At 33.5% G+C, this 14,781-nt stretch overlaps 1 protein-coding gene across 4 annotated transcripts; it reads left to right on the forward strand.

Moving 5' to 3' along the window:
* Positions 1–51: 51 nt before the first annotated feature.
* Positions 52–14,282, forward strand: LOC126818038 (squalene monooxygenase). Of its 4 annotated transcripts, none has more exons than XM_050545214.1 (9): positions 52–227; positions 4,403–4,565; positions 4,986–5,211; positions 5,528–5,711; positions 7,256–7,352; positions 8,978–9,263; positions 9,688–10,023; positions 10,915–11,002; positions 11,697–14,282. In XM_050545214.1, exons 2-9 carry the CDS (start codon positions 4,428–4,430, stop codon positions 11,884–11,886), a joined length of 1,545 nt encoding a protein of 514 aa, XP_050401171.1. In that variant the 5' UTR covers positions 52–227; positions 4,403–4,427; the 3' UTR covers positions 11,887–14,282. The 4 variants fall into 4 exon arrangements, with proteins under 4 accessions (XP_050401171.1, XP_050401170.1, XP_050401172.1 ...); XM_050545213.1 differs by having other exon boundaries at positions 52–210; XM_050545215.1 differs by having other exon boundaries at positions 52–156.
* Positions 14,283–14,781: the final 499 nt, after the last annotated feature.

Raw genomic sequence — 14,781 nt, forward strand, 5'->3', positions numbered from 1 at the left:
TGGAAACTGGTTCGGGCTAATATTTTATCCCAGCGTTGATTGGCTGGTAAGGATCAGCAGACGATCACCCTGTTTATTAATGGTTTTGGTGTGATGAAAAGCATGGTATGATTATTGTGAAGGTTGGAAAATTCAGCAGCTTAATTAAGTAAAGTGGTAATTAGACATCAACTTTAAATGGTATTTACTCAGACGACAAATAACAGAAGAGTAAGGATTGATTAAAAGTAACCAACCCCCTATATTGTGGTTGTTGGTAGTTTTCCTTCCAAACGCCAAGGCCCGTCTTAGCTAGATCTAAGTCTCTAACTCAATATCATCCAAAATCTTCAACATTGAAAACACGATTTATTTGCCAAATTAAATCAACATTCATGTACCGGGAAAAGATGGGCTTTTGATATCCAATATTTAAGACAAAATAAACATTTTACCATTGGTACACGAATCGTGTACCATAATGCGCTTCAGCCCCAGTTGTTTCAAGAGACTCGAGGGGACGAGGCTAGACACATTGCACCAAATCAAACGGTGTATGCGTAGACTGGAATAACCAGACGCTAGAAATTTGCACTCGCTTGAGACTGCTGGCTTATTTCGCCGAACATAACTGATTTGAAATTAGAGTAAAAACGGAAACCATTGAATGTAAATCAGTTTATATACAATATTCATATTACAGTATATGCGTTGCGACCCACTTTTGTCAATTTCTAGGTCCCAAATGTTAGTGATTTAGCTCCTATAAGTCTTCTAATTCTATTCTAAAATGGACACTGGCTGCTGGGTTTTTTAAAAGAAAATAGGCCTAAGGCCCTAGTCGATAAATTCTCTACATGTCACAATCTATATCTATTTACACATCACCATAAAGAGCCAAGAAAATGATCAAACAAAATTTATGTACTTGGAGCCACTTGACTAAGCACTAAGCCAGTAGGCCTATAGAGTATAGGCCTACACTTTTACAGCAGATTCACACCTGTCACCAGTCAGACTGGCAGTCTGATTTAAAATGGACTGGACCTGATGTTAACTTAAACATATATTATGCAAGATCTTGAGCTAAATCTGCCTATTGCTTGCAGGTCTTTCTTAAGGCTTGAAATGTTATGTAAACTATTAATTAGACTTTTATTAACATGACTAGACCATAATGCCATAATCAACTCTTGATTGATGTCATCGGATATCTCCGATAAATAGATTAGAAATAGAACGGTTCGGCCATATTTTGATTTAGGCCTTTAAATCTAAAAATGGTGAAGCGAGGCTAAGCTTCGAACAACCAGTGCGGTGGTTGTAATTATTGCACACACCTTGTCAAACCTTCAAACGCTATAGTATAATATCTTTGCTCGCAATGGAGCAATATTTGAATCAAATTTTCCATAAATTCATTTTGCATTATCTATTTTGTAACTATTATAGTAGCCTAATTAGAATGGCCAGCTCTTAATCAAATCTTAAATAATGTATCTTTAAGTTATTCACTCAAACTAAAGACAAAGTAGCCTATCTATAGCGACTTTGCCATTTATTGAAAATACACAGCCGGGATGTGTACTTCCTGACGCCTGGCTGATTTCTTAATCCCCTAATAAAATAAAACAATTAACTACGTTGTATGTCGGAATAATTTTTTTATATGAAATGAGCAATACAAATTGGCATAGCTTAAAAGAGTGATTTAACTTTAGAATTAGAATTTGTTTTATGCCATTATTATAACCATCACAGTCTTTGTATAGCCATATGAATTCCTGTATCATTTCGATCAGAATGTATTGAAGTAGGGCCGCCTATAGTAAATAAGCCAACAATACACCTACCGTACAATAATTAATAGGATTCCAATTAAAGCAAGATGAAATTGTTATCAACGCCGCTAATTAGTAATATATGAACACCAAATGGAGCCAATATAGCTTTTAAATAATTAATTATGTCGGCTTTTACGAAACAAATGGCCGGGTTTCAAGTAATAATCATTTAAATTAATTTGATCAACATACCAGTATTTCTATTATTTATATTAATATTGAACATTTAGAAAATGGAGGAAGAATAAGCTTATTTAGAGCAATCCTCTAATATATATATAGTAGTTTTTTCAATTCGGATAAGATTTGTCAAGACGAATGATTGCTATAGCCCCACCATATATGTTTATCCGTATTTATCTCACACAATGCACTCTTTTCGTAACAAAACATCCACATCATTAGTGGAGCACATGTAGCATATATTCACATTTCCTCTAGCAGTGTTATGATTTAGAACAAATGAGAATACCGGTACTCCAATTAGTAATCAATGTTTTGTATAATATAGCTTTTATGAGAATTACATCTGTTAATCTCACCAATTCATTAGCACCTTAGTCATCAGATTAAGATTGTTGATTGGGTAATCAAGTTTAATTAGTTTCTTGGTCCTCAAAGAAGCCACCATAGCTATGTGTGTTTTCTGTTATAATCGTCACACGACTGAATTAGAGTAAGGTTTAACATTGCAAGGTGTTTTTAAAGACAAACTTTGAGAACTGAATTCCCATGCCATATTTGATTCACTCTATATTTACTTTGAAATTACATGTTAAATAGGCCAGATAATGCTGTTTATTGAATAATTTTGATTGAATTTAAGTAAGCACAAGTTTCCAAATTAAAAAGATGTTGGTGTGAGCAGACGACAAGAAAGCCACAAGTCTGCCTCTTTCAGATTATTTTCTTTAAAAGATGTTCATAATGAAAAAGGAATGAAATTTTGTGTTATTTGTTGACTAGCTGCTAACTAAGTTTAAGCATTAACTGATATGATATCAATAATGGATGGTTACGAATTTATGATTGAATTGCAGAATTATATTTTGTGTTTGAGTATTCTGAAACATTCAATAAAGTTATGCCAGGGACCATAACAAATGTATACAAATCTCCATAAATAGATAATGAATATTGAAAAGTTCAGTCAAATTGCTCTATTCTAAACAACGTTTAACAAGAAATACCTGGTAGTGTAGATAGCCTTGATTGTCAAGTACCAGTAGTAGATCTAGATAAGAAGTTTTAAACCTCATCTCTCCACCCTATGTGTCTCAAGATAATTAAAGTGATGGTACTAATACTATACCATTCTATATGGAAGAATTAGATATGAATCACATCGGAATTCAATAAGCAAAACTGTTAATTGATTATTATTATTTATTACATTTCTGCCAAATCCAACTACAATTAAGCATATAGGCGGGGCTTAATATAAGCTTATGTCACGTTAATCAAAATATGCAACTTTAGACAATTTAAAATCGCAAGTGGAGAACCTTTATGAGTCATGTGTGACTATAATTATAATGCACCGTAAATATGAATGGCCCTTCCAATTCTGTGCAAAACACAGCTTTACTGACAATAGGCCTATTTGCATATAAACAAAAGTTCATATCTATATTTTGTTTCATTTTTTTATACTTTCGATGGCCTAAACTACATGAAGATCTGACAGGTTGTACTGTGAGGCTGCGTCAGGGGTCGTACAAGCGTTTTTTTATCCTATGATGTCAGACATTGATTAATCATCAGCATTGACATTTTTAGTGGTTTACCCACAGTTCATTGCATTGCACTCCAAGAACTGACTGTAACGGACCCTTTCATCGGCTAATCTCTCACTTCAACAAAGACGCGGGTTATATAACAACTCTTCCAGAACCTAGTGTAGTAAGGAAAAGTAAAACGAAATTTTGAACTATAAAAAACGAAACGAAATAGGATCTGTGTTTTAATCAGATTGTATCACTGCCAGATACTTTTAATTAGTCCTAATAGTATACAATTAACTTATTTTTAAGATGTTACATGCATTATTTTATGCAAGAGCTAAATCTGCCTATTGCAGGTCTTTCTTACGGCCTGAAATGTCATAGAGAGAGAGAGAGAGAGAGTTTAAGTCCACTCCACACAAACTAGGTCATTTTGGGACTAGCATATGTTTTAATTATATTTCAATTTTCTATTTTCTATTTTCCATAATGGCAGATATTGTCTAATCCACTTAATATCTCAGCTATACAATGGCCTAGAGAGTTTATTTGGAGCTTGTCATGTAAATAAATGTCTAAATAATAATTTATACTGTATAACATATGAAGCCATAAAAAGACATATTCATCTGTAATTAACCTAGATCATTAACCTTATGGAGATCATGAACTTTAAGTTATGGGGACCATGCTTAGATAAAAGTACATTATGGACTGTAATCCTGTAAATTCAAAAACATGATTTTTTATTGAAAATCTGTTGAAATACCATTTTTAAATGAAAAGCCAAATATTGTGAAAGTAAATATTCTGTAGGTTTAACAGTATGCGCCACTATATTCTTTTATTTTGTAGGAATTTGCTGAATTGATGACTTAAAATGTTGTTCAACAGCTTGGTTCGACTTGGAGGTGACTATGTTTCATTTGATGGCCTACCCTCCATAGTGATGTTATCTGTTGGTTTTATTGTTGTTGCTCTGTCTTGCCTTTTCTTCTACATTAGAAATATCAAAAAGGTAAATTATTGTAAAAGAATAAAGCTACTTCTAAACAGTGTGTTGTATGACTACAAGTCAGCATGGAGAGTGTGGAAGGAAGGAACAAAAAGAGATACTTGTTTGTATGTTGACATTCACTGGATGTATGTTGTAGGACATTCTTCTTCTTCTATTAGTGTTTAGCCTCCGCTTCCATCGATGGTCATATCGCAGACAAATTGTTTTCTGTTATTAAGTTTGGCGCAAGTGCAAGGTCTTTCCCGTAGGAGGAAATCAGAGTAAACCCACGAGGTTGAGAAGACGCCCCTATCTCCAAGCCACATACACTCACACCAGAGGTTGAAGCCAGAGTTGACCAGCCATGTAGGGCCTATATCTCATTAGTTCTCGCTCAGGAAATCAATTACCCTGTATCATTTGGTGTCTTTTTTTTTTCAGATTATATCAGTTATTCGACCTGAACATAGTTTTACAGATAAATCTGAGGCACCTGAGATTATCATCATTGGTTCTGGAGTTTTAGGGTCTTCAATTGCTACTGTTCTGGCCAAAGATGGTAGACGTGTTACTGTAATTGAGAGAGATATGAAACAACCTGATAGAATTGTAGGAGAATTATTACAGCCAGGAGGAGTAAAAGCCTTGATAAAACTGGGTTTGGGTGGTAAATAATGCATACTGCAGATTTTTCAATATATGTTGTTTTGTTTTTTTTTATATCAGCCTTGTTATTAGTTGGACTATGCATCAACCGGCAAAGAATAGTGTCAATATATACCATGGCCTAGGCCCTAGGCACACACATCCCAAATAATTGAAGATTTGGGTTTTGTGCCCCCCCCACCTCCAAGCGTTATCTTGTTCCTCATGCACAATTGGTGTTCACCACCCCCTTGCTGAAGCTAAATATAGAATATTTAAATAAATATTATAACATTCTAATTAACATTTAATTTTTTTTTTGTTTTTTTTTTGGTTAGAATGTCTTGAAGGATTAGATTCTCACCCAATCAAAGGATATGTCATACATGATTTAGAAACAGAGGCAAAAGTAACCGTTCCTTATCCAAAAGATCAGGATACAGATGAAATAATACAAGGTCGAGCATTCCACCATGGTAGATTTATCATGGCCCTTAGAAAAAAGGCACAAGAACAGGAAAAGTAAGTGTAGTCTTTCAAATGTTGAATCTGACTGAATGACCATATAGTTATTATACTAATTCAACAATTTCCATAGTAGATTTTCTGAATAAAGACAGTGTGATGGATTAGAAATTTTCACTGCATCAGGTATTAGATGAACAAATTTCCTTTTGGTTTTACTCTTCATTAATTTATTTTGAAAGCTGATATTGGTAGGATAGTCTTTTATCTCATTTGAAAATATATCTTAACTTTGTTTTACTGATTTGTTAAAATGATAAATTGAATTTTAATTTAGATGAAAAGACATAAACATAATTGAGTACGGTAATGTGCGGCATTCACAGGGCATACAAATTAAGATATTCCTCCATTGCAACATTGTCATCGCCTCATCGGCTATAGTTATAATCTAATGGACTTATGCACCATGTTCATGTTCATAAGACGTACCGGTAGATGCCTATTGCTTTTCACCAATTTTCATAACTCAAACAGCGAAATTTATTATCTGATTACCACTACATGATTTGCATAAATCTTAGTAATAGGAAGAACTAGAATCCATCAAATTTTAATTATTTCTGATAATTACTTAATGGGTTGTTAACTCTTGATCAGTTGAATACTTCCTTTATCTACAAATTGGGCGTATGTTTCGTTGACTGTCAACCTATCTTAGTCTTGGTATTGCTACCATTACCTACAAAATAAAGATCTAACCGCCTTTATAGACTGCTCAAGTCAAATGATGTATATTAGCTGTTTTGGGCTTATATATTTCTTTGCAAGGGAACCTATCTTTGTTTATTTACAAACACATGGGACATTCAAAACAAAAGGTGCCTATTAACAGATCACCTACCTATACTGTACATTTGTGTGTTACATTTTTGTCAATATTTGAATTTATCTAATTTTTTAGAATAATTTGCAATTGACTGCTTTTTTTCTTGAAGTAGCTAAGTCCATAACCCAATATCATCCAAAATCTTCGACATTGAAAACACGATTGTTTTTGCAATTTAAATCAGCATTGGTCTTGTGATCTTACCTGGAAAAGATGGGCTTCTGATATCCAATATTTAAGACAAAATAAACATTTTACCATTGGTACACGAATCGTGTACCATAATGCGTTTCAGCGCCATTTGTAACAAGGTGCTCAAAGAATGAGGCTTGACTCCGCTAGACATGTTCCACAAGTCATGTCAAACGGTGATATCATATTCTTATTTGGAGAGCATGCGCAATAAATCGGTTTTGACTGGAATAACCAGACGTCGAACATAACTCATGACAATTCACAGTAAAACGGACACGATTGAATGTAAAACAGTTTATATAAATTCATATTACATTACTATATGTGTTGCGACTCCTTTGTGCCAATTTCTAGGTCCAAAATATTAGCGATTTAGCTCCTTTAAATTGAACCGTGAATGGAGTTTGTATTAACAATGTGATTACTATGATACAAACATGGAATTTACTATATTGGTTACATTAACTTATTAAATATTTTGTAACTAATGGATTGAATCTATTATTAATTGTTGCAGTGTCACATATATTGAAGCCACTGCAAGTAAACTGATAGAAGACAAAGGTGTTATTGTAGGTGTTCAGTACAGAGAAAAAATGTCAGAATCAGCAAAGGTATTTTTATACACCCACATTTTCATGTAGAAGTATATTGTCGTTGCCCCTGTCCGTCCGTCCAAAATTTGTTTGTGAACATTCTACAGGTCACAATTCTTATCCGCTTTTGACGAAACTTGAAATATAGGTTTATCTCCAAAAGATCTTGGTTCCTTTAGATATTGGCATGTATCGAATCGAAACTCCATGGATTATGGCCCCTTATTGTACGAAAAATCACGTTGTTAGCTTGTGGACCCTCTAGAGGTCACAATTTGTATTCAATTTTAAAAAAATGTTTAAATGTATCATCGTTATAACCTAATGACGGTTACTTTCGAATTTCGTGAAAATTGGACTGAAACTTCCTGACAAAATGGCCGCTCCTTTGTATGCGAATAGTGTAAAAGTATGTAATACCAAGGTTATGGACTCTCTAGAAGTCACAATTTTTATCCGATTTTGATGAAACTTAACATATACTCTTCAAAAAAAGTAGGGGATATTGAAATGCAAATACCTATGCAGGTTGTGATATGATAAATAGTCATGGACACTTGACATGCTTTGAGAGTATGTTCACAGATGAAGAACTTATCGCCCCAACAGAACCACTGAACTGCACATGCGACACGCAATAGCGTCATACACGTGGGTGGGGTTCATTGTCAAATTTAACACTTCAAGAAAGGGTTAATGAAAACTGCTGCGTGCTGGTTTATCTATCCATGTTTGCTTTCCTATCGGTTCTTGCATAAGATTTACTGTTTACCGTATCTTTGCTTTAGTGTGTTACGTTTAATTTGATCGGGAGACGTGTTCGTCGACGTCAACATCAACCAACAACACTGCAGAATTGGCCGTGGCACTGCAAGAGGAGTGGGTCAGATTGTCCCAAATCGTAATTGGACGGTTGATTAGGAGCATGCCACGACGAATTGCTGAATGTCTGAGGATTGGTGGAGCAATTACTCATTATTAATACAAAAAAATCAAAAACGTCCATTTTCACTTTTGACGGTGTATCTCTTTGAGAGTGAAATGGGGCCGTCAGTTAAGCCGCTCATATGAACTGTTTATGTCCATGTGTAGGCAATTGGCCTGTTATTAACATACACTGGTTACCTCTAATTAAAAACAGCAGTGCATTTCCGCAGTTTTGTATTGTTTTTGAATATCCCCTACTTTTTTGGAAGAGTATATATCTTTATCTTAGTCCTTTTCGATATTTGCGCATTTAAGACCATAACTTCCAGGATTATGGCCTCTGATTATATGAAAAATAGCTTGTTCTCTATCCATCTCTTGCAAAATGTGGACGTGACTTGCCTGGCAACCGCTGGTTTAACATTTAATAATATCTTTTTTGAAGTGTACTCTTAAGTATTAACCATGCCATTGAAATAGCCTAAAATTATCTCTTACTAAAACAATTTGTCATAAAATCAGCCCAGAACTTAAGAATGTAACAAATGCTCCACAGCCACAGGTCTACAATATGAATAAGGCAGCGAAAGTCACATCATGCTAGATACCGAAAACTAAACTATGGAATGAAATGGGACTTTAATTTGATTTCTGTCATCGTAAATTTAACAAACCCGAATCGGATTATCTACATGAATAGATGTTTCTGTTTTCAGGAAATCTATGCTCCATTAACAATTGTGGTAGACGGATGTTTCTCCAAGTTCAGAAAACAACTAGTCAAAGAAAAGGTGGAGATTTATTCTCATTTTGTTGGAACATTGATGGTGGATTGTCCCCAGACTTTATTGAACCACGCTGAGCTAATCTTAGCTAAACCTAGTCCAGTTTTAATATATCAAATATCATCTAAAGACACAAGAGTATTAGTTGATGTAAGGGGAACAGTGGAAGGAAATATGAGAGAATATATGTTACACCAAATAGCACCCCAATTACCAGGTAATTTAACACTGTAACCCAGGTATCATTTAATCTTGTGTATCTAGCACTAATTTCTTTCACATTCGTTTAATATCCAATCTTTGTTTAAAAATTTGTATAAACTGTTTAAAATCACCATAAAACGATTAATTTGTACTTCTGTCCAGTTAAAAGCTGAACATTCAATTTTGATAATGAGTGTCCAATTTACAAGTGTTAGGCACAGATGCCTGTCAGGAATATAGAATTTGTATATTTTCAGCAAAACTATAAAACCATTCCTTTAATAAGAGTTTGATGTATCTGTGCTTACATATGAATGATATGTGTATCATCAGTACTCCACTAGATTTTGTAATGAGTTAAAAAAAATGAACACTGAAACTTAACAGTGTATTACACACCATATATAAGCTTTTTTTTAACAAATTTTATATTTTAGATCATATAAAAGAGCCATTTATTGATGGTGTTATTGATGGACGCCTTCGAACAATGCCAAACAGTTTTCTACCTCCAAGTCCCATAGAAAAACCAGGTGTATTGGTTATTGGTGATGCTCTTAACATGAGGCATCCTTTGACTGGAGGGGGTATGTCTGTAGCACTTAACGATGCTGTTATGTGGAGAAACCTTCTCAAGTCGATACCAGATCTCACAAATTATGAAGCCTTAATCAAAGCCTCCCGTGTCTTCCAATTAAGAAGAAAACATAATCATTCCTTTGTTGTAAATGTGTTAGCCCAGGCTTTGTATGAGTTATTTGCAGCGAGTGATGGTAAGATGTGAAATAATTTATATCTAACCAAGGACAATTAAGGGGACAATATTCTGGAATAAATGGCAAATAAAGAGTTTAAGAAAAACACAACTGTGCATATAGAACATTCCTAATGGAAATTATGTCCCTTTTGCCGATTTCAATAATTTCTATATATTCGTGCCATCATATTTGTGGCTCTTAGATATTTTATTATTCTTGATTTGTATCCACTCCATGATGTTATTGTCTATATTACTATCTAAATAACACTTTTCAGTCTTTGTTTTTCGTTAATTTAAATGAAAATTGTTAATCACTTAAAGATACATTATGTAAGATTTAGATAAAGAACTGAACATTTTTGCTATATTAGCTTAAAAATAGATAATGTAAAATGAAAATCTTGAAAATTTTATTCAAATTACTTCATTCTGAACCAAGTTATCACTGTTTGTAGTTTTGACAAGATGTGTGCATAGTGGTATATTCGAGACTCACATTTTTAAATTAAATTTTTAAATGGCAAACTGTTCTAATCTAGTTAAAATATTGAGTATCCAATGCCATCGAGAGTTGATTATGATCCTGTTTTGTTAATAAATGTCTAATTAATAGTTTATATAACATTTCAAGCCTAAAGAAAGACCTGCAATAGGCAGATTTAGCTCTTGCATAATGTATGTTTAATATAAATATCTGACTGCTACAAAAGTTTTGAAAAGTCCAAGATTGCTGATTCTGAGTTAAATTAATGATGTTGAATCTGACTGTTATGGTTGCACTGTATCCTACATTTTATACTGCTCTTATGGAAGAATGAGAAAAGCAGAGATTTTTCATCTTGCTTTCTATGGATCTTCTCTAGAATTCCTTAGCTTTAATTCTGGTATTCATTGTTTATTTCAGTCCATTTACATAATTTAAAGAGAGCTTGTTTTGAATATTTTAAACTTGGTGGTGAATGTGTGTCCGGTCCTGTGGGTCTTCTTTCTGTGTAAGTACATTTTTATACATCAAAATTTAATGTGGACGTCTATCTGTCTGTTCATTCAAGTTTTCTTTTGAATGCTCTTCACACTACATTTCTTCTCAGATTTTTTTCATTTAGTAGCAAGGAAAATGCCTAGCTAAATACAAATGTTTTTGACAGCAAATTTTAGAGCCATTTCTCCATTTAAATTCAAGCTTGTGAACATGCTATAGAACTTAAAGTTCTTTATGAAATATTTTAAAACTCTGTTGGGATTGATCATATTTGGACCTTTAAAGCTTATGATCGAGATACAAATTCTACGAAATAACAGATTATGAGAATGTGATATAGGACAAAGTTCTTAATGGCGTTTTTTAAGACTTACGGAAATTGGTTATTAAGTTGGATTTTGGGTAAGCAGAGATAAGCAATTTGATTGATTGATGCTTTGGGACACGATAACTTTGGTTTTAATTAAGTGAGAATGATGAAACTTGGTGTATAGGTTCATTACATCAATACTCTGACTAAGTTCGATAATGAGCATTTTCTGCTCAGGGTAAGCAGAGCGATATGGTAATTTGATTGGTCGAGACTTTGGGGCTAGATAACTTCAGTGAGAGTGGTGAAACTTTGTATATAGTTTCATTACACCATACCTTATGTGATACCCTCAATTTGCTTATTTTATTTTTATTATTATTTTTTTTTACAGAATGACACCCAAGCCTCATCTTCTAATTGGACATTTCTTTGCTGTAGCATTGTATGCTGTGTTATCAGTATTCCGTAGTGAACCTATTTGGGCCTTACATCGTGTTGTGTATCGTTCTTTTATGATTTTCTATAAAGCATGTGGTGTTATTTTTCCTTTAATGTGGTCAGAACTGAAAGGATTGATATAAAAAACCATCACATTTCACATTTTTTTTTTATAAATGTTTTTTTTTTATAAGATATTTTTTTTACAGTGGTGTATACAAAATTATAAGAGAAGAACTTTATATATAATTTAAATTATATGAAAATTTTTATTGACGTTTTTGTGTAAAGACACTCACTCACACCATTTTACCTGTGGAAGAAAAGTTAAATAATATATTTGTGTCTGACCAAGTATTTTACAAGAAACATATGATTTTAACTTTATCATAGTGAATGATCCATTTTCTCTGTTATCACACACAAATTACAACTAGAACTGCGAGGTGATACTGATGTGTTTCGCTCCCTCTAGCACCAAACAGGAACAATACCACGTCACATGTGATCCAATTAAGCCATGTTTGGTAACGTCATATCCCGTCCACAAGCCTTCGTGCATGCACAGGGGGATGGAACTCAGTCGGTGGAGTGCTGGACTTGTAGGTCAGGGGTTCGAATCCCAACGAGGACAAACTCAGAATTGTTTTCTCTATATATATAATGTAACAGTTATAATTTATACTTCCGTCTGTGCGTACTACACAATTGGTTAAGAATAGTGGATGATAGAAACTTTCAAAGTTTTATCACTATAAAGCTATACCGCCGCTACCCAAAAACTATCGAACCAGTTTCTATAAGTAAGTAGGCTGAAACTTCCAATTAGTGTTATCTATATAGTACTCCTGAGTGATTTTACCAGTACAAGGCTTTCAGGTTGCAGTTCTGTTATTTAGAAGGAATGGAAACTTTGCTAAAGAGACAGACTGGTCAATCGGTATTACCAACCCTTTTTAAACAAGGATGATTACAAGATAATATGACCTACATGCCAACTGTCAAAACATTTATTTATACATTTATACATAATGGAAACAATATGTACCATTTTGCGATTTTGAAGGCATCGACAGGCCCTAATTCCTACCAAGTTTCAACCTGATACCTGAAATTGGGAGAGAGATAAGCCATCTTGAATGTGGAAAAAATGCTTTGATTCTAAAACTAAGCTATCAAACATCCTAATTCCAAAAAAACATCATTTAGACTTAGAGCCCCTATAGTATTTGTCCAACTCCAAAGCACCCAAAAATGAAAAAATGAAAACCCAACAACAATCCGTTTAGAAATAATCGAAATAATGGCAGTTTTTGTCCTCTCCATAAAACTATTGCCATTTGTCAAAAATGACCCAATTAATATTTAATAAACAGTTCCGTGGAGGCCAATAATGGTAATTTTTTTCCTATATATAAAACTATTCTCGTTTGTCAAAAAGACCCAATTTATAGTTCCATGGAGGCCAATAAAATCTGTGTGGCAAATTGTTTGCACCATGCACAGTTTTGGCTGCAACTTCTGACTTCTGTATTGTCTGTAATCACTGCTACTTAATTTTCACATAACCCTACTGGTGGCTTCACTAATCCTTAGTTGATTAGTTCCTCTGTAGATTATTACCCTCTTGAGTCCATGTCCTTTGATCTTGTTGTTGTCGTGTATTACTATTAGCTTGATAACTTGAGAGAATACTTTTTGAAACATTGTCTCAATAAATTAGTAGCTGTTTTTCCATGAGTATGTTTTATTGTTTGTTGCTCTATCCAGTTACTAAATGCCTCTAAAAGATTACAATTTATCTTTAAAGTTACAATTTCATATTTTCTAAGAAAGTCAAAACATAATTATTTTTATGTCTTTTGCTCAATAGGTTGTCAACTCACTATTATACGATCATAGGTGTCATTCTCACACTTAAAAATCAAAACACCGGAAATAGTAACACAATTACCTCCCTTGTTTTCCTATTCCCCACCATGGTATAGCTATCTACAAACGTTTGAATTTAAAGTTGAAAATGATATTTTTGCCATTTTCTCAACTGGCAATAGTGAATTATAGGATAAATAGTATTATTCTTTAACAAGGTAGGACTGTTTATAGATACCATCTATTTTAGGGCTTTATTTTAATACATTTTAAAAATATAACTTAAAAATATGAAATTGTAACTTTAAAAAAATAGTTCCATAGAGGCTAATAAATCCTGTGATGGCAGATTTTTTCCACCATGCACAGTTTTGGCTGCAACTTCTGATTAAAATCCTTAAAAAAAAAAGAAGCAATAAAACGTATTTTGCAAGGAAGGTACCAAAACACTTAAAAATAAGGTAGTGAAGGATTTTATCAAGTTAATTTTCATCTTGATTACAATGTTGACATAAAAAAGTATTTCAAAATCTTATTTTTTCTGTTTTAAATCTTTTTAACATATAGATATTCCTGAATATTGAAAATTGAATGTTGTTATAACAAGGTTCTGTTGATATTTTTAGATACATATATATTTATGAATTAAATGTCATTGTTATAGTTATATTCAGAGATTTATTACATGCATACCCCCCAGACCTTGTCACTTGTATCCTGGGTGTGACTTTCATATGGTCATTTTGTAAGCCCTCATTTTAATGTGGTGTTACATTGCCATCATAATTGTCTGCCCCATAAGTCTGTCGTTCACATTTCTTGTCGGCACAGTGGCAATCTGATTAAAACACAGATACTATTTCGTTTCATATTTTATTGTTCAAAATTTCGTTTTACTTGTCTTTACTTCACTAGGATTTGGAAGAGTTGTTATATAATCCGCGTTCTGGATGATGAGAGGGATTAACTAATGAAACCGTCTGTTACGGCGAGTTTTGGGCGTGAGGTGCACAGAACTGTGGGTAACCCACTAGAAACATCAACGCTGATTGGTTAATCGAATGTCTGATGTCATAGGGTGAAAAACTGCTTGAATGACGTCTAAGAGGACCTTCCTCTACAAACGGTCAGATCTTCATGTTGTAGAGGCCATCGAAAGTATAAAA

Source organism: Patella vulgata, chromosome 4 (genome assembly GCF_932274485.2).
Source record: "Patella vulgata chromosome 4, xgPatVulg1.2, whole genome shotgun sequence".
Lineage (NCBI taxonomy): Eukaryota > Metazoa > Mollusca > Gastropoda > Patellidae > Patella > Patella vulgata.